A 22,142-nucleotide genomic window follows, 5' to 3' on the forward strand; every position below is an offset into this window, starting at 1 on the left:
TATGTTGAATATTTGCTTTAATTACTTTAATAAGTTTATCCAAGTCTTTAAAAAACAGTTAAAAACATAAAAGTTGTTTATTTTGACCAGGAAGTTCAAATTTTAATAAAGTTTATAATGACATGTAAATGAGAGGCCTGAGAGTTTGGTCATAGAACCAATTGCAGATATTAATGTACACTGACAAAAAAATAAATATATATGTATTAAAATTTCAGCTGGATGTTAATAATTCTTGATGATGCCTAATGATATATGAGAGGAAATTACAATGTGCCTACAAAAAGTTATTAATATGTTAATTGCACACTAGAACTTTCAACCAAAAGACAACGATAACCAGGTCAGCAACTACAGCACAAGCCCCAGAAACAATGACTCCATTAGAAATGACTGCAAAGAAAACAAAATAACAAATCAGAAATGTGAAATTTTCAATTTTAACTTAAATATTTCCAAAAGAGTAGAAGCATTGTGCAGGTGTAAATAATGAAGAATTTTACACCACCAACCTTTTAAAAGTCCCTACATACGTATTTTTTTTTAAAAACTGCTCTTTAAAGGTAAAAATCAGTATTTTGTTTTCTAAACAGATGGAAAATGTTATTACAAGGTCTCCCTCAGTATTTGGTGACTTATTGATGAGTGTTAACATCTGACAATGAGCATTAGTTTATGAACCTTCACAGACAACAACCGTGTTTCTTGGCAGAGGGACAGACTGAGAGGCTGAATGAAAACCTCTACATTCATGAGCAGACAGTGGGTATTTTCCTCGGTTAAAAAGCTGAAAACTACATCAAACAATAATATTACATTCAAGTTTCTGTTTATAGTGGGAAAAACATGAACCAACCACATTATAATTCAACCACTACCAAGGTTTTTAAGACAAACTGAGAGAATAAGGGACATGTGACATTTCAGATCAATAGAAGCAAATGAATGTTTGAATGTTTTACAAGTTATATTTGTTTTTATTTGGTTCTGCTCATTGTGGTTTGAACAAATCTGCCTCCAGAGACTGTGATGTAAACGTTTTAAACATTTGGTTGCTATGGTTACAGAGGATGAATCCTTCCTGGTGATCACTGACAATTTAACTGGAGACACTGGCTCTGGGGGAAGAACAAGTAAAACCAGGTGAAAAGCTTTAAAACAGCAGCATTGAAGTATTAAAAAATAATTAACCTACCTTCAACTGTGACCTTGTGTTCAGTTACTGTTTCTTCTGTTTTTCCAGCCAGTACTGCAGCACATTGTCCACTGTCCTTCTGTTGTAGATTCTTTAATAGCAATGAGTGTATAAGATATATATAAGTATATATAATTGCGTGTATAAGACTCTGCCCTTTCATGAGATATATGAGATATCATAACTCCTTGAGCATCATTACATTTTACCTTCACACATTATATCCTGTTTTCTGTATTAAATTTCCAGTTAAGATCTGTGCTTTTGTTCAGTGTAATTAATTTATTGACATCCAGACGTATGTTATTCATTTAGAGCTATTTAATATTTGAAAACCAGTCTCACAGGAGGTTTTCACAATTAAAGCTGTTATTACTGCACTGAGGGGAAATAGCATTTCAAGTTCCCTTTGTCCTAGAGCTTTGTGATGAATAGTCTTGTTAGAAACCGTACTTCCTAATTATTCATATGCCATTTGTCATTTTAAAAAGTGTTTCTCTACGGTTTGCCCAAAGCTGGCACATAAAGCAGATCCATTCATTTTATATCTGTAGACGCTCCTGTGTAGGAATGTGGGGGGGCTGGATCCTATCCCAGCAGTCAGAAGGGCGAGAGGCAGGATACACCCTGGACAGGTCTATCTCAGGACCAACACAGAGACACATACACAGAGAGACAACCATTCACACTCACATTCACACCTACAACCAATTTAGAGTCACCAACTAACCTAACATGCATTTCTGCATGTTAGGTTAGTTAGGTTAGTTCTGCAGGAAACTGGTGTACCCGGAGTTAACCCATGCTGGCACGGGGATCAACAACATTCAGCTTGTCCCTTCAGGGGTCGCCACAGCAGAATGTGTTCCACACGTTGGTTTTTACACCGGTTTTTGCTTTAAAGGGCAACCTCACTGTGTTCATGGTCAACCTGCTTTTCCCAGAGCTCTCCCACATGATATTATTTGAAGTTCTAATGATAAAACTACTCAGATGTGTTTTTTCAATCAGAAGAAAACACTTTAAAATAGGTAGATCAGAGAGAAGTTTAAAAGCATTGTTGTATATACACCCTAAACTAAAGCCTGGGAGAGCTAGTTGAAAATTGGTGTAGTTGCTCTAAGACTGTCCTCACCTGACAGAGTATATCGTTATTACCAGCTCCCAAAAACGACCAACAGATACGTTTTACAGCTTGGTGACGTTTAGTGTCTGCAGTGAACTTTACATTGTAATGTTATATGAGGATTGTACAACGTACAACAAAACACAGGACTTTCACATAGAGTTCGACACTTGTGTGAAACACCAGGTCATGTAATATGTGATGTTTTAAAGGTAGACCATGACTTTTTTACTATCCCCTTAATCTTTATTTAAATCCCAACCCCAACCTAAACCCTTAATATTTGTGTGCCTAACCCTAAACTAACTGCTGTATTTACACTAAATCCCACGTTTCTAGGGTTTAGAGCAAGAAACAAGTCTGAAACTGGCCACCATTTTGGTTCCATTGAAAGAAACAGCATTTACCTTAACATACACTCTTTGGCCGATTCATTAGTTCAGAAACTCTGCCATGAATTCTGCATTTACAAAGTTATACTTTCTCAGTTTTTTAAATTGATACAGCCAGAAATGTGATTTCTGCTTTGTGTTTATTACTGAGGTCACAGTGGGTAATGCAACCGCAAGGGGGCACAAGCCAGTGTCTTCTTGTGCCAGTCCCAAGTCTGGATAAATGCAGAGGGTTGTGGCAGGAAGGGCATCCGACGTAAAACACATGCCAAATCAAACATGCGAATCGTGACAAAGGCTTCCATACCGGATCGGTCGGGGCCCGGGTTAACAACGACCGCCACCGGTGCTGTTGACCTACAGGGTACCGGTGGAAATTGGACTACTGTTGGTCGAAGACGAAGAAGAAGAGGAGGAAGGTGTGTTCGTAGGCAGAGAGAGAAGAGGAAAGCTAAGAATGTAGGACTGACAGTAGGGACTTTGAATGTTGGTACTATGACAGGGAAGGCTAGGGAGTTGATCGACATGATGCAGAGAAGGAAGGTGGACATACTGTGTCCAGGAGACCAGGTGGAAAGGTAGCAAGGCTAGAAGCTTAGGAGCAGGGTTCAAGTTGTTTTACCATGGGTCAGATAGGAAGAGAAATGGAGTAGGAGTTATATTGAAAGAGGATTTTGTGAGGAATGTTCTAGAGTTGAAAAGAGTATCAGACAGGTTGATGAGCCTGAAGCTGGAAGTTGAAGGGGTGATGTTCAATGTTGTGAGTGGTTATGCCCCACAGGTAGGATGTGAGTTAGAAGAGAAGGAGAAATTCTGGAGTGAGTTAGATGAAGTGATGCAGAGCATCCCCAGAGGTGAGAGAGTTGTCATTGGTGCAGATTTCAATGGGCATGTAGGTGAAGGGAACAGAGGTGATGAGACTGTTATGGGCAGGTTTGGTGTTCAGGACAGGAACGCAGAAGGTCAGATGGTGGTTGACTTTGCAAAGAGAATGGAAATGGCTGTAGTAAACACTTTCTTTCAGAAGAGGCAGGAACATAGGGTGACGTACAAGAGCGGAGGGAGAAGCACTCAGGTAGACTACATCTTATGTAGACGTTGTAATCTGAAAGAGATCAGTGACTGTAAAGCATTGGTAGGGGAGAGTGTAGCCAGACAACACAGGATGGTGGTGTGCAAAATGATGCTGGTGGTGAGGAAGATAAGGAGGACTAAGGCAGAGCAGAGGACGAAGTGGTGGAAGTTGAAAAAGGAAGAATGTCGTTTAGTTTTCAGGGAGGAGCTGAGACAGACTCTGGGTGGTTTGGAGGTGCTTCCAGATGACTGGACTACTACAGCTAATTTGATCAGGGAGACAGGTAGGAGGGTACTCGGTGTGTCATCTGGAAAGAGGAAAGCGGACAAGGACACTTGGTGGTGGAACGAGGCAGTTCAGGAGTGTATACAGAGAAAGAGGTTAGCTAAGAAGAAGTGGGACACTGAGAGGACTGAAGAGAGTAGACAGGAGTACAGGGAGATACAGCGTAAGGTGAAGATAGAGGTGGCAAAGGCCAAACAAAGAGCATATGAGGACTTGTATGCTAGGTTGGACACTAAAGAGGGAGAGGTGGATTTGTACAGGTTGGCCAGACAAAGAGATAGAGATGGAAAGGATGTGGAGCAGGTTAGGGTGATTAAAGATAAGGATGGAAATGTATTGACAGGTGCCAGTAGTGTGATGGGAAGATGGAAGGAGTACTTTGAAGAGTTGATGAACGAGGAAAATGAAAGGGAACGAAGAGTAGAAGAGGTGACTGTTGTGAAGCAGGAAGTAGCAAAGATTAGTAAGAGTGAAGTGAGGAGGACATTGAAGAGGATGAAGAGTGGAAAGGCAGTTGGTCCTGATGACATACCTGTGGAGGTATGGAAGTGTCTAGGAGAGGTGGCAGTAGAGTTTTTGACTAGTTTGTTTAACAAGATCTTGGAGAGTGAGAGGATGCCAGAGGACTGGAGGAAAAGTGTACTGGTACCAATTTTTAAGAACAAGGGAGATGTGCAGAGCTGTGGCAACTACAGAGGAATAAAGCTGATGAGTCACACAATGAAGTTGTGGGAAAGAGTAGTGGAAGCTCGGCTAAGGGCAGAGGTGAACATTTGTGAGCAGCAATATGGTTTCATGCCTAGAAGGAGTACAACAGATGCAGTATTTGCTTTGAGGACGCTGATGGAGAAGTACAGAGAGGGTCATAGGGAGTTGCATTGTGTCTTCGTAGATTTAGAAAAAGCGTATGACAGGGTGCCGAGAGAGGAGCTGTGGTATTGTATGAGGACGTCTGGAGTGGCAGAGAAGTATGTTAGAGTGGTGCAGGACATGTATGAGAGCTGTAAGACAGTGGTGAGGTGTGCTGTAGGTGTGACAGAGGAGTTTAAGGTGGAGGTGGGTCTGCATCAAGGATCGGCTTTGAGCCCCTTCTTGTTTGCTCTGGTGATGGACAGACTGACAGATGAGGTTAGACAAGAATCTCCATGGACTATGATGTTTGCAGATGACATTGTTATTTGTAGTGAGAGCAGGGAGCAGGTGGAGGAAAATCTAGAGAAGTGGAGGTCTGCTCTGGAAAACAGAGGAATGAAGCTTAGCCGCAGCAAGACAGAATACATGTGTGTGAATGAGAGGGACCCAGGTGGAATGGTGAGGTTACAGGGAGCAGAGGTGAAGAAGGTGCAGGACTTTAAGTATTTAGGGTCAATGGTTCAGAGCAACGGTGAGTGTGGAAAAGAGGTGAAGAGGCGAGTGCAGGCAGGTTGGAACGGGTGGAGAAAAGTGTCAGGTGTGTTGTGTGATAAAAGAGTATCAGCGAGAATGAAAGGAAAGGTGTTCAAGACGGTGGTGAGACCAGCAATGTTGTTCGGCTTAGAGACTGTTGCACTGAAGAAAAGACAGGAGGCAGAGCTGGACGTAGCAGAGCTTAAGATGTTGAGGTTCTCTTTGGGAGTGACGAGGACGGACAGGATCAGGAATGAGGACATCAGAGGGACAGCTCATGTTAGATGTTTTGGAGATAAAGTCAGAGAGGCCAGATTGAGGTGGTTTGGACATGTTCAGAGGAGAAACTGTGAATATATCGGTAGAAGGATGCTGAGGTTGGAGCTGCCAGGCAGGAGGTCTAGAGGAAGACCAAAGAGGAGATTTATGGATGTAGTGAGGGAGGACATGAAGTTAGTTGGTGTGAGTGAAGAGGATGCAGAGGACAGAGTTAGATGGAGGCACATGATTCGCTGTGGCGACCCCTGAAAGGGAGCAGCCAAAAGGAAAAGAAGAAGACTGAGGTCACAGTGGGTGGTGAAGTCGTACTGGAATTTATTATATTATGTATCATGTTCTTTTGGCCACCAAATGAATAAGTCTACTATAACTAATTTATTTTAAATAGGGTGGCCAAAACGCTAATGTAATAACTTCAATAATGGGTGTTTATTAGATACATTAAGCTACGTTTAATGAAGTCAACAATACGTGATCTGGAAAAAAAATTAAAAATAAAATAAAAAATGATGTACAAGAAAACTATCACATTTTACCAAAGTTTTGAGTTGGACCCAGAGAGGAGCAGAACACTGAGGGTTTGGAAGGCAGTAACAGTTTTATTAAAAGGAGTAAGAATGAGGATAACTGGGGTGGCAACCGGAGAGGGAGCCAGAGGTGACTGGGAAGCAGTAAGAAGCTCTTAGGAGGAAAAGGAGACAGAGGTAAATGACTGTTCACAGCACGGGGAGAAAAGGTAGGATTAGAGATCTTACTGTGTCGGCGGAGACCAGGTAGGACAGGAAAACCAACAGCAGGAGACCAGGGAGGGGAAAAGCAACTAAAGGCGGCTGGCAGGAACCAGGGGAGACAAAAAAACACAGAAGGGCCCAAACAAAGTACAACTAAAAGACAAAGTAACAACGGAAAGATGCGGGGGACAAGGCAAAACTCAGACCCTGATTAACAGACTAGCATAAAAGTCCTCTTCATAGGTAATTCCTCAAGCTCATAATCTGCATACAGAGAGTTTAAAAAAATCACTTGTCAAAAGAGTAAGAGTAGGAAAACGTCCTCTGGGACGCTGCCACCAGGCAGTTTTAGTGGGTTTGAAGTGGGTTACTATGGCTTCCTCCCATGTCCATGTTAAGTTCACTGGTGACTCTGAAATGTCACATTCAGTGTGAATGGTTGATGGGCTCCAGCCACCCCGTAACCCAAATAGCATAAGTGGTTAAAGACGATGGAAATACTATTGAGTAGCAACCTATCTGATTAACATTCAAACGACATTAAACATAAATCAGTTTTATTAAATCTTTTAGAGAAAAGCATCTCGGCTGCACTTTTAAAACCATTAACACTTGGATGTTTGGGGTTAATAGAGGAAATGTTACAAGCACAAGCATTCACATGATCCCTCGTGCTCATCCTTGCTTCTTCTGTCATTTATAACCTTTGTGTCACACATTTTTATTCAAAATAGAAAATGGAGGAGTGACTTTCAGCAACACACACCTCTGGATACACTCATCATAAAAGTTCCTTTCATATCGGTTTTGACTAGACTGGAAAATAAGAGGGTTCGACAAAAAACTGACAAAATGTAACAATGTTAGTAAGTAGAAAGTGACATAAATTATTTTAAATGATTAAAGTGAAATTGCCACATGAATAGTGAGATTCATACATGTACAGTAATTGTTGGTGATTATCTAATAACATTATATCATCTGTCACTTTACCTAAATCCACTTAACAATGTGAATAGGAAGCATCTGTTCTACAGTTTCTAATAACTGCTTCAAATTTATTCTGTAGCAAAGTGCTTTTAGTGGTGTTAAACATCCATCTAAGGTTAGACTCCAAGCAGACTGTACACAGGCTGCAAACCTTCCTAAGGTGCAAGTATTCATCAAATACTCATATAAAGTGCTTCATTTCTTTTTTTAACAGCTTTAACAGTCAGACATAAAATATAACATAACAGATACAGTGTACACAGCACCTTAACCATAGGGGTTTGTCTACGTCTCCAGTGCTTTTTACTGCAGTATTTTGCCATGTATGGTAAACATAATTTGTATATGAGTCTTTACCAAGAAAAGTACGTATTTAAAAATAACTGGTAAGAGGAAGTTGGGGGTGGTGAGGGGGGGAAGTTTGTGAAGTGCAGTTAATCTGCCGTACAATCGCTCAGTTTACTGTCATAGAAGCAGAAAATGATGAAGCTCAAAGTTCATTTAACCTTTATAAATAAATGTGTGCGTGACAGTACATACTGCACTGTACACATCAGTGTTTTAACCACACAGGTGAGTGCACGTTCAGATCTAATGCACTGCACATCCCTACACAGCCTTTACTTTAGAGGATGTATAGAACAGGATGTATTTTTCTGGTCTGTAGTATTTCAAAAGCTTCTGTGGGTGTTACCAGCTCATCATAATAATCTTAACACCCCCCCCCCCATACTTCGGTATTCTAAACTGGAAAATATAAAATGTCAATGTTTTTCTGTGGAGAAGCCCAACAAGCCGACCAAGGTTTCCACCTTCACATTTGCTTGTTTTGTCTTGGATTTGGACTTTTTCAAATCATTTTTCTGTGTGAATAAATAACCCAAGCTGTTAATTTTTTAGTCACAGGAGTGTTTACATTATACACGAGGCTGATGTCGCTAGGTAGTGTGTTATGTCGTCACGAGTAAAACCCTGGGTCAAACATGTATTATGCCAACTAATGTCAGACTGAGTTTTGACCAGACCTCCCATTGCTTTCTGCATCATTGGTGCCCCTCTAATAGCTTGGTGGTAGAAGGTCTAAACAACAGTGTCCACAGCTGCTCCGATATGATGTTTCAGTGATTCTCTACCGACACTGAACTTGTCAGTCCATCTGCTCACACGTTGCTGATCCGAACACTGAGAGGAGTGTCTCTAACCCTGCCACGGTCCTCCCCTCTCTCCCTGTAACTTTGCTCCAGACGAATCTTCTCTGGGTCGGACAGTTCAGGCACCGCCCCACCCCCGTTGCTCTGGTACCTGTGCTGTGGGCTGCTTGGTTTGAAAATGGGAGTGGTCTTAGTCTTGGCCACTTTGTCGAAGAAGGAAAAGTCCGCCACATATTTACCTGACGGGGAGAGGGAGACTACGGGGGGGAACTCGTAGCCCCAGAGAATCTCGTCCGGCAGGTAGGAGGTGCGGACCTGGCAGGTGGCTGAGGTTGGCTCCACTGTAGCGCTCATGATGACCAGCAGCTCAAAGTCAGCCAGTTCTGGATCTGTCCAGCCCCCACCTGGTTGAGGTAAATGAAATGAGAGGACACGGCAAAGTACTGAGGGGTGTAAAAAGATGATGCAGGGGGCAAAAAGAAAAAATGGGCCACTAGACCACTAGAAATGGTTCTCATTCAAAAACAGCCACGAAGGACTGTTGACATTTTACCATGGTGACATCAGCACCTAAACAAATCCACTGCTCTCTTTGTAGTTAGGGTTGTATTAGGCCCTGATGAGACAGAACACACTTTAGCAGTCTGGGGCGGCTTTTTGCAATTTTTTTCAGTGGTAGAGCATGCAGAGGACAGCGGGCTTGAATTTCACCCCACTAGGCCCCCACCCAGCCACCAAGGGTAACCCTGGTTCCAGTCTGAAGCTCGGATAAAAATTAGAGGGTTGCAGCACGAAGGGCATCTGGCTTAAAAACACACGCCAAATCAACGTGCATAACACCTTCTGCTATGGTGACTCCTGAAGGGAAAAGCCGAAAGCCATTGATCTTTGACTTAGCATGTAGCTTAGGACAATGGTTGCCTAGTAACATTTTAAAAAGACAGTTCTGCATAGAGTCAATGCAGGATCATCAGTGTAGCTTTAATAAATGTCCTACCAAACCCACCTTTGGCTGCCCAGGCTCGTAGGGGGCTGCTGTCATCGATGACGTGATAGAAGGTGAGCGGAAGGATGAGAAAGGGGCTGTCGCTGGAAGTGTCCACTTGGAAGGGCACATTTCTCTGCTCGAGACGAACCGTCTCACCTTCCTTGGTAAGTGACGTCTGGAGCAGTTTTCCAGTCACCTACATGGAACAATGTGCACAAGATGTTTTAAATGTGTTCACCACTTCACAATTAGATCATGAGCATGAAAAAACAGCAGCAGCTGTAGGTGTATGATCAGTGTAAATATCTTCTGGTATATCTTTGTGTGCACTTATACCTGACACCCAAGCAGGAGACTCTTCCTCATGTTGGCCACCCTGATCATCAGGCAGGGTCGGCCTTCTTGGGTCGACACCACAGCATGCTGACTGAACTTCACCGTCTCACCTCGCTTCTTTGGCCGAGCCACCTGAGGAAGGAAAGCTCAAGAGATTTGTATGTCGCACAACAGACGGATGCAGATAATTACATATACAGTAGTTGTGCTGGATCTGTTAGGAGTCATAGAGATTCATAGATCCTCTTTTACATTTCTATTTATATCAACAATTTGAATCAATGTCACTTTATGTTTGGTTGTTTTATGTGTTGGTCACCTTGGCCAGGAAGGTACCAGTGATGAAGATCTCCATCAGCATGGTGATGACCAGCTGCACAATGAGCAGTATGATAGCAGCTGGACATTCCTCTGTGATGCAACGAAAACCATAACCAATGGTTGTCTGAGACTCCAGAGAGAAGAGGAAAGCCCCTGTCAGGGTCTGCATCTGCATCACGCAAGGTGTGTGGTTCGATGGAGGGTCAAACTCTGGTGAAACATGGTTGAGAAGAAAACACTTATGACTAAACGTACTTCACCCCTTCAACTAATATGCAAATGTACATCATACTGGAAACACTGACAGTGAGTGACAGAAAGTGGTGGGGGGCAGGTGTCTTATTCCCTCATCACTAATTTTATCAGGTTTAGAATAACTTCAAAGGTAAATTCGGGAACTACAACAAACACCAACATCTACTGCGAATTACAGAACTGCTAAAACGAAAAGATAATTTGACTGTGCACATGTATCACATATTTTAATGTAAGGATGAAAAATGTCCTAAAACAGAGATTCAATTAAAAACACTCATAAACAACTCAGTTGCCTTAAAACAGAAGTTCACACTAGTTTCCTACCACTGCATGCAACACTTCATGCAACTCTTAACACTTCAGAGCAGTACATACACACAATGTGATGCGATGATGGATGTGGTATATTTAGACACACATGAAGTTTGTGCAAGGCAATGTGTTATTCTGCAGCAAGCATCACATTTTGTCACTTAAAGACAACTGTAAATAAGTACTAAGGAATTCATCTTTACTCTATTCCTCCATAGTCTGCGGTACTTGTGGCCTGACTGACTCTTCTCTAAAGGGGATGTGAAGCACAGCCTAAGCATCTGAGATTCTGGGAATTTTATCAGTTCTGTTTTAGCTGAAAGTGTGAGTCATGTGACTGCCCCAAAATACATATCCATACATAAAGGAGTAACTGTAATATTACGTCATTTGGTGAGGTTTACTCATAATGAACTTTAGACATGAGCACAGGAGGAAAACAGTTTTTGACAGGGTGCTATGAAGTTGAAACAAGATTGTTTCAGAGTGATTTACTGATGAGGTGCATTTAAGGTTTAGTCCTTATGAAAAATGTTCTAATCAACTAGAGTGAGTCAAGCGTGGTCGTCCATGAAGATAAGAACTATGTGTTTCTACCCTCTCACACTTCTCACCGAGAAGGTCCCCGTGCACCAGGGCCAGCAGGTACCAGAGCACCCCAAACACAAACCAGGTCCCTGCAAACGTGGCTGTGAACAGGAAGAACTTGTAGCGCCACTGCATTTCCAGAAATGTCGTCCAGAGGTCACGCATGTACAGAGCACTCCGCCCGCTGACGTGCTCGATCCGCACGTTGCTGCGCCCATCCTTGGAAAGGACACGCTTTCGCTTCCTTAAAGTGCCACATCCACCAGACATGCCCCCCCCCAGTAGAGGTTTTAGGACGTCCGTCTGGGTCTGTGAGTGGCAAACTTTCTGGGGGGAGGAGCTACGAGATGAAGGTGGCGTGGCAGATGTCATCTAGGAATAACAAAGAAACAAAAACCTTGAGGAACTTGAGGAAGTCTGTCTTTAATTAAAGCCGCACTATGCAAAAAAAAAGTGGATATGGACAGATTCAGATAAACGTTGTCAATCGGTACAGTACAGTACACTAAGAGTAAAAGTTAGCCTCACATAAACTAACTGGTGTTGGGGGATAAATATGATTTTGTGATAAGTTCAAGTGGTATTTGCTTTATTTTCGGACTCATCATCAACATTTTTTACCTGAAATCACGGCTATTCCTGGAGGCTAATGTTAATTAGAGCTGATGCCTGCTGTTTAGCTAAATTTCTCTTTGGCCAAAATCACAACAACAGAGAAAGTGATAGCAAAAATAGGCCCCTGCTACCATTTGTTGACTTTATCTCTACATATAGTTTTGCAAAAGATATGTGAAAAATACTACATAGCTACATACTGTAGCTTTAAGATAAGGGAAAAGAGATTCACAATGTAGATAAACATTTTTATATCGTATACCATCATACATGAGAAATAACACCATAAACAGCAAACGATAAAGACTCAGCAGACTTCCCGTCAAACAGGTGGCCTGCAAGAGGTGGAAATTTTATATTAAACTGTTTTAAATGGTAAAAAAAAAAAAAAAAACCACTGAAAACCAAGGTATGTGCGAGAGTTTCCACTTATTTTTGGCAGTTTTATTTTAGCATCTGGACTGTGGTCGGAGTTCCCTAAAACACTCCCACTCTAAAAAAACAGTTTCCGCTAGTTTGCAGTAAAGTAGAGCAAGTGAATTAGTTTCACTCCATTACTTCAGTCTCCATGTGACGGAGACCAGAAAAAATTACCCAAAAACTGGAAAACCAGCAGGGATTTTCAGTGTTAACAGAGCGAATTTTCTCAGTGATTCCTGTAAATTATGGAATTTTATTCAGAAGTCATAGTCCATAAGAAGGTGTTATATGGTTATTATTTTAGAATAGGTTTTTAAAGCCTAAGATTTCAGGCATTGTGCTCGGTGCCGTCTTGTCAGTAGTTTATCAGTAGTTTCAACCAAAAACAACTGACTCCAACAACTTTGACGTTAGTCAAAGCAAACAAGATACTTTTTTCCCAAAAAACAGTTTTTACAGAAATTGAGAAGTTACAGCAAATACTAAATGTGCCAAACACACAATTATAGACTGTTTCTCTCTCAGGGAAATTATAGTTTTCTCTTTGGTTGCACATATGAAAAGTGACTAGACCAGTATGAAAATGAAGAGCTTTAAATAGAAATAATTTTCTGAGCCCCCACCTCTGCACTCATTTGACGTGAAATGGGTTACTGTGTAAATTTACAATGTTTTGTTTCTTACATATATGTTGAGAGGAAAGGAGTTTCAGGGGTTTTCTATACAGTCATCAGTTTCACAAGTTTAGCATTGTGTGTGTGTGTGTGTGAGTGTGTGTGTGAGTGTGTGTGTGGGTGGGTGAGTTTTACCGCTTCTCACAACTGTTAAAGTAAGAGCAGATATTTCCTCATATGTTTCAACATTTAAACGCTTTAAAAGCTATGAAGCAATAAACGCTAGCAGAATTCACAGTTATGGTAGAATGTAGAGTTTGCACATTCAAAAAATAAAAACTTCAAAGGTTAAAACAGTGTGAGTCATAGCTTCATGAAGTGTGTTATATATTCAAGAAAGAAACCAAAAACCAAAACGACGGTAAAACAGAAAATAAAAAAAAGCGTTGCTGGCCTATTTTAAAATGAGCAGCCCTGTCTACTTAAATACATCTTGTGAACATAGATGCGTCTCTGCATGACAACTATGTTTGTTTTGCATTCACTTGATGATGATATAGTGAATTTTTACAGCCCAACATTTACGCTTAGTGACGGTGTTGCATTTCTAAGTGTGAACAAAAACCCAAGTTCCTGATTTAGCTGATATCTTTAAGATCTTATTTGAAGTTAAGAAACTGCTATGAAGCTCTTTGTGAAATCTGCTGCAACATCTGTAAAATGTACAACTCTGAGCTCTTTCCACGTCATTTATTGTGAACTCAGTGCAGAGTGCAACTCCAATGCAAATGTTCCCAGACTGCAAGTCACTGTACATGCATGCAGCAGTGATGTGTGTTTGGTTGCATGCAGACAGACAGTTACTGTATCTTGATGCACGCACTTACGTCCAAGAGCCCATGCACAGTAGGCCAGTGAGGAGAGGATATCCCACAAAAGTGTAAGATAGGGAAGGAAGAGAAAAGAAAGAGAGGAAGATTAGGATGAAGGATGCACTGCATTGACACAACCCACACAGAGGCTCATTTGGGAACCAAAGAGGAGGAAGCTGAATTAGATGTGTCAGTTAAGGTAAAAAAAAAAAAACAACTTTGTTCGAAACGTAGACGTTTATTTTGATAAAGTGGGTTTAAAGAGGCTTCAATGCTGATTCTAATCAAAGAGGCTGTTAGTGGACAATTAGTAAAGTTCTGACTGGAAACTGGAGATGGCAGTAAGAGTTTGGTCGGAAAAGAGCCAACGTCTGCGCGGAACTTTATATTGTTGTCAGCCCGGATCACAGGCCCTATTTACTGGACTTCTCTCTTTTTTTCCCCTGTCTTCACACTGTCTCTCTGTTCCACTTTCTCATGGGTAAATGCAAATTCTTCCACTTGATAAGGACATTATTGCCAACTCATAGTGGGATTTTTGCTTTTTCTTTTGGGATTTACTCTGAGCACTACAGTAAAACCAGGAGGTATTAATGTTGTGGCTGGTTAGTTCCTGATAAAAATGACAGCGTCTATTGGCATGGTAAACACTTCTAAGGGGAAATAAAAAGTATTAGTAAAGTAAGTACTTTTTTTTTTCTTGGACCTTTCAAAGTTTGACCCCTGAGCAGTTTAGACGGGCGTGGCACCTCTTTGGTGGAACCGCTGGAGTCTGAAAGTGATGAAGGGATGCCATCAACACACAGATCTTGGTCACACACATTAAGACCTAGTTTGTGGTCAGTCTTTCAGTTTACGTAGATGCTGATAGTGGGGTTGAGGTCAGAGGTCATGGTCCGAAAAAAGCGTTTTTCTTTTGTATGGGGAGCAACAAAATTATTATAGAGCATGGATGCAGCCCGAACTTAAAAAAAGCAGCTCTGGATGGGCAGCATTTTTGAGCAGCAGAGTAAATGTAAAAGCTCTTCTGCAGTGCTGATCCTGGCATTACGTAACCAAGCAGCTTTAATTACACCGTCCTTTTGTGGTGATGGAAGCTTGTCAAAAAGTTTCATCGTCACAGTGACACCAATCTGCATGTCCTCCTCTCTCACACACACACACACGCACAGAAAATACTTTCTGACCAACCTCTCTAGTAGGATGTATTCCATCTCCATGGCAACGCAACAACTTTACCGTCCTGCCCTGCCTCTGTCAGCCAAAAAACCAAATCAAAAGTTTTTCTTTGGCCAAACAAAAGTGAGCTGAATGTTTTCGCCCTCTCTCTTTCTCTCTCTCTCCTTCCTTCCCTCTCTCTCCGCTGTGTACAGAGGAATGCTTTGTTTGAAGCTGAGATAAAAGAGACAAAAGACGCCATTGACAAAAACGACTCAGTGCCCATCCGCTCGAGTGTGTGTGTGTGTGTGTGTGTGTGTGTGTGTGTGTGTTCGGGGGAGTGGGATTGCAATTACATGTGAATTTCTGTGCATGTGTGCGTCCATAGGCGTACGTGTGTGTGAATTTGTACACGTGTTTTTGTGCATTTATTTGAAACAGAGTGGACAATTATGCAGTGTGTGAGTGTGTGTGTGTGTGTGTGTGTGTGTGTGTGTGTTGATGAATGAAAGAAAAAACAAGAGAACGGAAGGGAGGAAAGGAGAGAGAAAGAGATCTATGACAAAAGGCCCTCATTAGTATTCTGGAGTGAGGAGTAATTCCCCCTCAATCTCTCCCTCTATGTCTCCCCCCAAAACACACACACACACACACACACACACACACACACACACACACACACACACACACACACTTTTTCTCTCCCTCAGTTTGTTATTCTTCCATCAAATGTCACATTATCAGCATTAACACAATCACACAATGCAGTGAAATAAAACGGGTAGAAATGAAGTGGAAAAGAGGAGAATTCCTGTCAAACATTTTCTTACCAGAAAACACCTCCGCTCTCTCCAGCGGCTTGTTTTGCTCCTTCACCTGCCGCCTTATTGCTTTTCTACCATTTACGCATCAGATGTCTTTGCCGCCATCTAAATCTGCTACACGTTTCAGGTTCTTGAAAGAGATTGCAGTGAAGGTTCAACTATAAATGCCTAATAGCTTGCAGACGTTAGCTGCATTGCTAATTAATTATTAGTTAATTATTTTTTTACTATTTTAGTCACATTTTTGCAATGAACAACACGGCTAGAGTGCCAAACCACAAATGTCTTGTGTGTTTTCATCTAAGCTTTGCAATTAATGAATTAAACTTTGCTTTTCCAGCTTTCAGGGCCCTACACAGTGTGTTTCACAGTGTTGTGGGGAACAAACTGACCTGTTTGTCAAATAGGATGCAGTAAAATCGTGTGCTCTGATTGGATGTGACTTTGAATGGCCTGATGCTGGTGCAGGTGTCTACAGATCTTCTGGGGACAACATGCCACAGAAATGAAAAGGTAAATATGTTTAACGTTGCTTTATGTCATGTATTTGTGTCTAACAAATGTGCATTGAGCATCCAGAGGACAAAAGGGGGTCAGTCCAAGTTGGGTGAGCCTGAAGAAATTTGACATATAATTCATCTAAACAGAGAAATGTGTTTACCAAAATATATATATTTAGGATCGATCTGTATTTCTAATTGCATTGCTCTCTGCAGTGAAATGTATTTGCTTACCTTTGCAGCAGCAGGGATTGCAATCTAACCCGTGCAGAGAGGAGTTAGGAGCTCGGAGCCTCAGCCTTTTGTCCACATGTCTGCTTTGTTGTCATGCACATGCTCGCAGGACACAACTGGGACTGTAATTCTGCAGGGTGAACTACTTCAGCGGCGTACGTCCTTTGACACCATTGAGGAGAATTATGGAGACAGTCATTGGCTCATCGGGCTGCTGTTTGTGACCCAAAGCTCGGTCCCACTGTTGCAAATTCTTCCCAAAGTGACAGGACTTGGCTTTATAAGAGGCCTCTCTCTCAGTTTTACTCTTTCCCTCAGTCTCTCTCTCTCTCTCTCTCTCTCTCTCTCTCTCTCTCTCTCTCTCTCTCTCATCCCCTTTCTCCTGAATTCCCGGTTGTGTCCTGCTCACGTCTGTGTAATTGCTGTAATAATTGATCGCCACTCCCCCAGTCTCAGAATAACACATAACATGACCTGAAAGAATAAAGTTGAAACCATTGACTTAATTTATTACATCAATGGAATATTGTTCTAGATTTTCTGTTGCATCCCTCCCTCACCTCACACCAAATTAGTGCACCTAAACTCTCACACCCCACAGATAGATGCACGTATTTTGGGGCCTTCGCATCCACATTCAACACAAATGCACTCAGTCATACGCACACACGCCAGCAAACTGCCCCAACAAACCACCTCCTGCAGCAAACACACATAGATGCACAAACACTCTTTTAGGGGGGACCACAGAGGCCCCTATTCAAGACTTCTGGGCCCAGCATTTGCTGTGTCCAAGAGCGCCTGTTCAGAGCATCCTGTTAAGCTCCTACACATAAAGAGGGACATTCGTGAGGTGAATACGGCCCGTTATTCTGTCTCAGGAGAGGGTGACAAAGCATTATTTAACTCAAAGAAGGAAGCGTTGGACAGGGACGATGAGGACTAATGGTCGAACGTGCTTGAAGAGTACCAGTGAAAATTATTGCAAACTAATAAATGCTGATGCTTAATTATGGGTTAATCACCTGTCAGGACGTCCCATGTGCACTATACTAGCGATGATTTTCAGACTGCTGTGGTTTTAAATGTTGCAGCTTTTCCAGATCTTGTTTACATGTGGTTGTTTCTTCACAGGGTAGAGATTTGATTAGCAAATAGGTGCTGTTCACCTAGAGAACAGCACGTTGGATGTTTCCTCACATCGAAGCCGCCACTAGCAAACACTGTTGTTGTGTAAACTTCCTCTCAAGGTTGCACTTACTGCAAAGGCCACAGCTGACTGCAGTGGAACATAAGATTTCTCACTGTGAAGGGAAGCTGTGGAGCACGTTTATTACCCAAAAAGAGGATACGAGTGTGAATTGGTTGAAATAGCCCCTATGCATTCTTTATGTTCCATTACAAATAAAAGCAAAATAGCTGTGGCTTTGTAGGTCTGTGGGCTTTTGAGCAGGAAAAGCCTGAGAGGTGCAAGATAACAAGAAACCCAACCAAGTGTGCGACAGCCAGTCAGGCAGCTCTGTCTGTCAACATGTTCGACTGATTTTATGTTTAAAATTAGTGGGACCTCGCTTTAAGGCCTTAGTGACGGTCATCACACAACAAAGAACCTCAAATCTAGCACGCAGCGGTCACTTGCTGCACGCATATCACATGTGAGACCCATAACTATAACCTCTGCTTCTCCATTTTCTTTTAAATGGTGACCTAATGTGAACTAACACATCATTTGAAACACTATTTGTGTCTTTATTTGTGTCTCTTAACAGATATTTGTGCGACATATCTCCAAACTGACAGGCCAAACTGACATTTTCACCCACTTTATTTTTTATGGGGAAGCCAGATCGTAAGTTCTAGGTAATAGGAACAATCAGCCGGTTCCCTTTGCGGTCGACTGTTTACAGAAATTTCATGTGAAAGCACCACACTAACCGTAGGCATAAAATATACGAGAGTGGATGTAGAGTAGATAGAGTCATACTTCCTAAAGTTAGATTACAACTTCCTGTGTATATTTCTGCTGCTTGTGTTCCAACATAGTTTAGTGCCAAATACTGCATGCATTTTACTAGGACTGGTGCTGAAATCTGCTGTCAGTGTGGCAACAGCATGGACACTGACCACTCTGCGGGCACACAGCCCATAGGCAGCAAGCTGCTCTGAAACCCGTCGGACATTGCCTTGTCTCATGTTGACCCCTGTCCAGCACAACATGGTATCAATGTTGTGGCTTATTATTGCACTAACTTGTTACTACGAGGTAAAAACGTGGGTTACAATAGGATCAGATGAGGTTTGGTGCGTAAAGGGGTGTCGTGCATGAACCTGTTAAATAAAAGGCCAAACGAACATGAGTGTCGTTCACACACAGGGTGAATGCGAGCGGCAAAAAAACGCTATGTTTCTGCTGCATCTCCTCCATCTGACCTTTCTGCCATTGTGATGTGTGTGTGCGTGTGTGATGCATTCAGGGGTGTTACCACCAACTGTATCAGTTACAGTCCCTGCCCAACCCCTCACAATTGTCTGTGTGTGTTAGGCTGTGATGGAAGACAGACAAACTAGTTTCTTCAACACTGCCTATTCTGTACCGGACAAGACAAGATACGTAATGATTTGAAGCGTGTCTGTGTGGGGATTCATCACAAGATATGAGACATATATGATGAATTTACTGCAGAATTGATACACTTTGAAGGAGAAGTTGATAGATTTCTAAAAAATCTACATGTCTTGCTTTGAGTGTGTCAGACTTTCAGTTTCCGGCAGTTAACATCTCACCACACCTCATCTTTCAGCACGCTATGACCTGACTCGGAGGTACGGTTTTTGAAAGAATGAGCTTTTTCTCACTGTCGTGAACAACATGTTGCACAACATGGGGAAGGAAATACAGATGGTGTGTGTGTGTGTATGTGTGTGTGTGTGTTTGTGTGTGTGTTACAGGGTCAGCGAGTCCTTTTGGCCCATGCTAGTGGTGGTCTTGGTGAACTTACCTCCATTTTATTCATCCTGAGAAACGCTCTCTCTTTTTCTTCAACCTTTTATTCAGCTCTCTGCGTCGTCTTATGCATATTTATGTGGCGGTTTGCGCGCTGTTTCACTTCCGTCCTAGATGTGCTGCTTTTGACTCCCTGATGGAGGTGAAAACACTCACTGGGTGGGGGGCTCACAGAAAGTTTGGGGACATGCTGACACTCCTCATAAATTTGTCTTCATGTATTTAGTTTAACGCCCATTAATATTTCATTTAAAATAACAAACTATCCCAGAGAGTGGCGGCCTGTACAGAATGTACCTGAGGACAGCCGGGTAATTGTTCAGCACCCATGTAACCGTGGAAGAGGAGAAGTGGTATGGATCAGTAGTTCTCAGTCTTAGGTTTTCCAACGATCACTCTCTTCTTTTCCAGCTATACAGTGCAATAGTTGGAAAAAAAGATTGTTCAGTCAGAAGCTGGGAGATTGCATTGGTCCAGGTAATCAGCAGTGGTAGTGGAGGGTTAGTTGAAAAATCAGCAGAGCAGAGGTCATTGAGGATCGAGAACCACCTGTATAGGTGTGTATGTCTACCCAAGATAGACTAGAGACCTGTCCAGGGTGTACCCCCAGCTCTCACTCAATGAGAGTCATGATTGGCTCAGAATCCCTGAGACCCTGAACAGGATAAGCAGTTAAGACAATAGATGGATGGATCACACTGTATATTGTTGGAAAAATACTTGACAAACAAACAGACTTTGACCATTGTTTCTAACTCTTGTGTCATGTTGTGTTGTGTTGTGTTGTGTGGGTCCATTTTTAATTCTGCACGATAGCTCCATCTGTTGAGTAAATGTCAGTGAGTAAAAAGTGAAATGTTTTAACGAGGAAGTAGGACATTAAGTAGCACAGTAGCACAATACAATCTCTCTAGTAACTTTTCAGCAGTTACTGAGTAATGTTGTCAAACACTATCTGCAAAATACATGGTAATACCAAGGTGATGGGAATTGTAGTTCAAGGATCATATCACTGTGTGGCACATGTCCCTCAAGGTCCCTCTATCTCATTACCTCCACAACTTTAAGGGCTTCTTGTTGCTCAGAAAGTACACTTCATAATCCTGCTGCTCACTAACAGACCCTCCACCATACCCCCCCCCCCACCTGCTCCCTCCAATCTGCAATCGTTAACTTCCTGACTCCACCCCACAGGACCAAGCATCAGACCTGCTCTCTGGCCTGGGAACACCTCAACAGCTAACACCTTAAAAACAGCAGCCTGTCATTTCTCCCATCCACCTTTGTTCCTCTCTGCATTGTTTTGCCTACAGGTGTTTTTTAATTTGAATGTACCTGTTGTTTTCATTGCTGTACTGTTTGATGCAATATAAGATTAGAACAATATTCCAGTGATGTAATAAATGCAGTTCTAGTTAATTAAGAAAGCCCTACATAATTAAAACACATTGTTATTGTTTAAACATTTCCTCACTTGGTATTTATTAATTACATGCACAGGAAAAAGTGTTAGAACTGCAAGTTTGAATTCAGCCAGCAGGTGGAAGCAGATAACTTTCATTTGATTGTCTCTATGCTGAAAACAAACACTGTGCATGAGTGTGTGTACATACCATATCTTTGGCACTATGAAATTCAAAGGTTAGGCTTACAGTAGTAATACCACCTTTCTGACAGTTTCAACTTAAAAACTGAGAAATTGTAACATTGTAAAAGGAGATTTTATGGTGCATTGTATTGTATTGCTGCTGTATTGGATTGCATTGGATTGTACAGATGTACCTAATAAAGTGGCCAGTGAGTGAATATGTGCATGTGTGCAAATTCTTCTATCTCACTGTTTGCTCAGCTGCAAAAGAAACTAATTCAGGTGGGACATTAGTGGTAATACTAGTTTAGGAATCCCACATGTGGAATTTCTGTTCCACAACAACAAGTGGTTAGATATGGGAGTGATATCAGAACCGCTGTTTTGGTTCAGATTTTTATCATTTTAATGTAAAACAAAAACAAAACAAAAAATCTGTCTCACAGCTGTGATAGTTTAGGTTTCTTCTTCTTCTTTTCCTTTGGCCTGTTCCCTTTCAGGCTTCACCACAACGAATCATGTGCCTCCATCTAACCCTGTCCTCTGCATCCTCTTCTCTCACACCAACTAACTTCATGTCCTCCCTCACTACATCCATAAATCTCCTCTTTGGTCTTCCTCTAGACCTCCTGCCTGGCAGCTCCAACCTCAGCATCCTTCTACCGATATATTCACAGTTTCTCCTCTGAACTTGTCCAAACCACCTCAATCTGGCCTCTCTGACTTTATCTCCAAAACATCTAACATGAGCTGTCCCTCTGATGTCCTCTGTAACGTCCTTACAATGTTTTTGTCCTGCAAATGTGCCAAGTTCAAACCTTTGTGATTTGTTTTGTGGCTTTTAATTTTTTTATAACTTCCTGTAAGACGGATGTGTTTTATTTTGAAAGGACAGCCAAC

The 22,142-nt window shown here is 41.9% G+C and overlaps 1 protein-coding gene across 5 annotated transcripts; it reads right to left on the bottom strand.

Annotated features, from left to right (window-relative positions):
* Nucleotides 1-7,005: 7,005 nt before the first annotated feature.
* LOC137140680 (ATP-sensitive inward rectifier potassium channel 10-like) lies at nt 7,006-16,979 on the bottom strand. 5 transcript variants are annotated; one of them, XM_067529177.1, is made up of 6 exons: nt 16,651-16,979; nt 11,440-11,753; nt 10,254-10,465; nt 9,935-10,066; nt 9,617-9,794; nt 7,006-9,014 (listed from the first exon to the last, which is right to left on the bottom strand). In XM_067529177.1, exons 2-6 carry the CDS (start codon nt 11,681-11,683, stop codon nt 8,620-8,622), a joined length of 1,161 nt encoding a protein of 386 aa, XP_067385278.1. In that variant the 5' UTR covers nt 11,684-11,753; nt 16,651-16,979; the 3' UTR covers nt 7,006-8,619. The 5 variants fall into 5 exon arrangements, with proteins under 5 accessions (XP_067385278.1, XP_067385275.1, XP_067385277.1 ...); XM_067529174.1 differs by having other exon boundaries at nt 11,440-11,785; nt 16,651-16,975; XM_067529176.1 differs by lacking the exon at nt 16,651-16,979 and adding an exon at nt 15,126-15,312.
* Nucleotides 16,980-22,142: the final 5,163 nt, after the last annotated feature.

The sequence above is a fragment of the Channa argus genome, chromosome 14 (assembly GCF_033026475.1).
Source record: "Channa argus isolate prfri chromosome 14, Channa argus male v1.0, whole genome shotgun sequence".
In the NCBI taxonomy this organism is placed as follows: domain Eukaryota; kingdom Metazoa; phylum Chordata; class Actinopteri; order Anabantiformes; family Channidae; genus Channa; species Channa argus.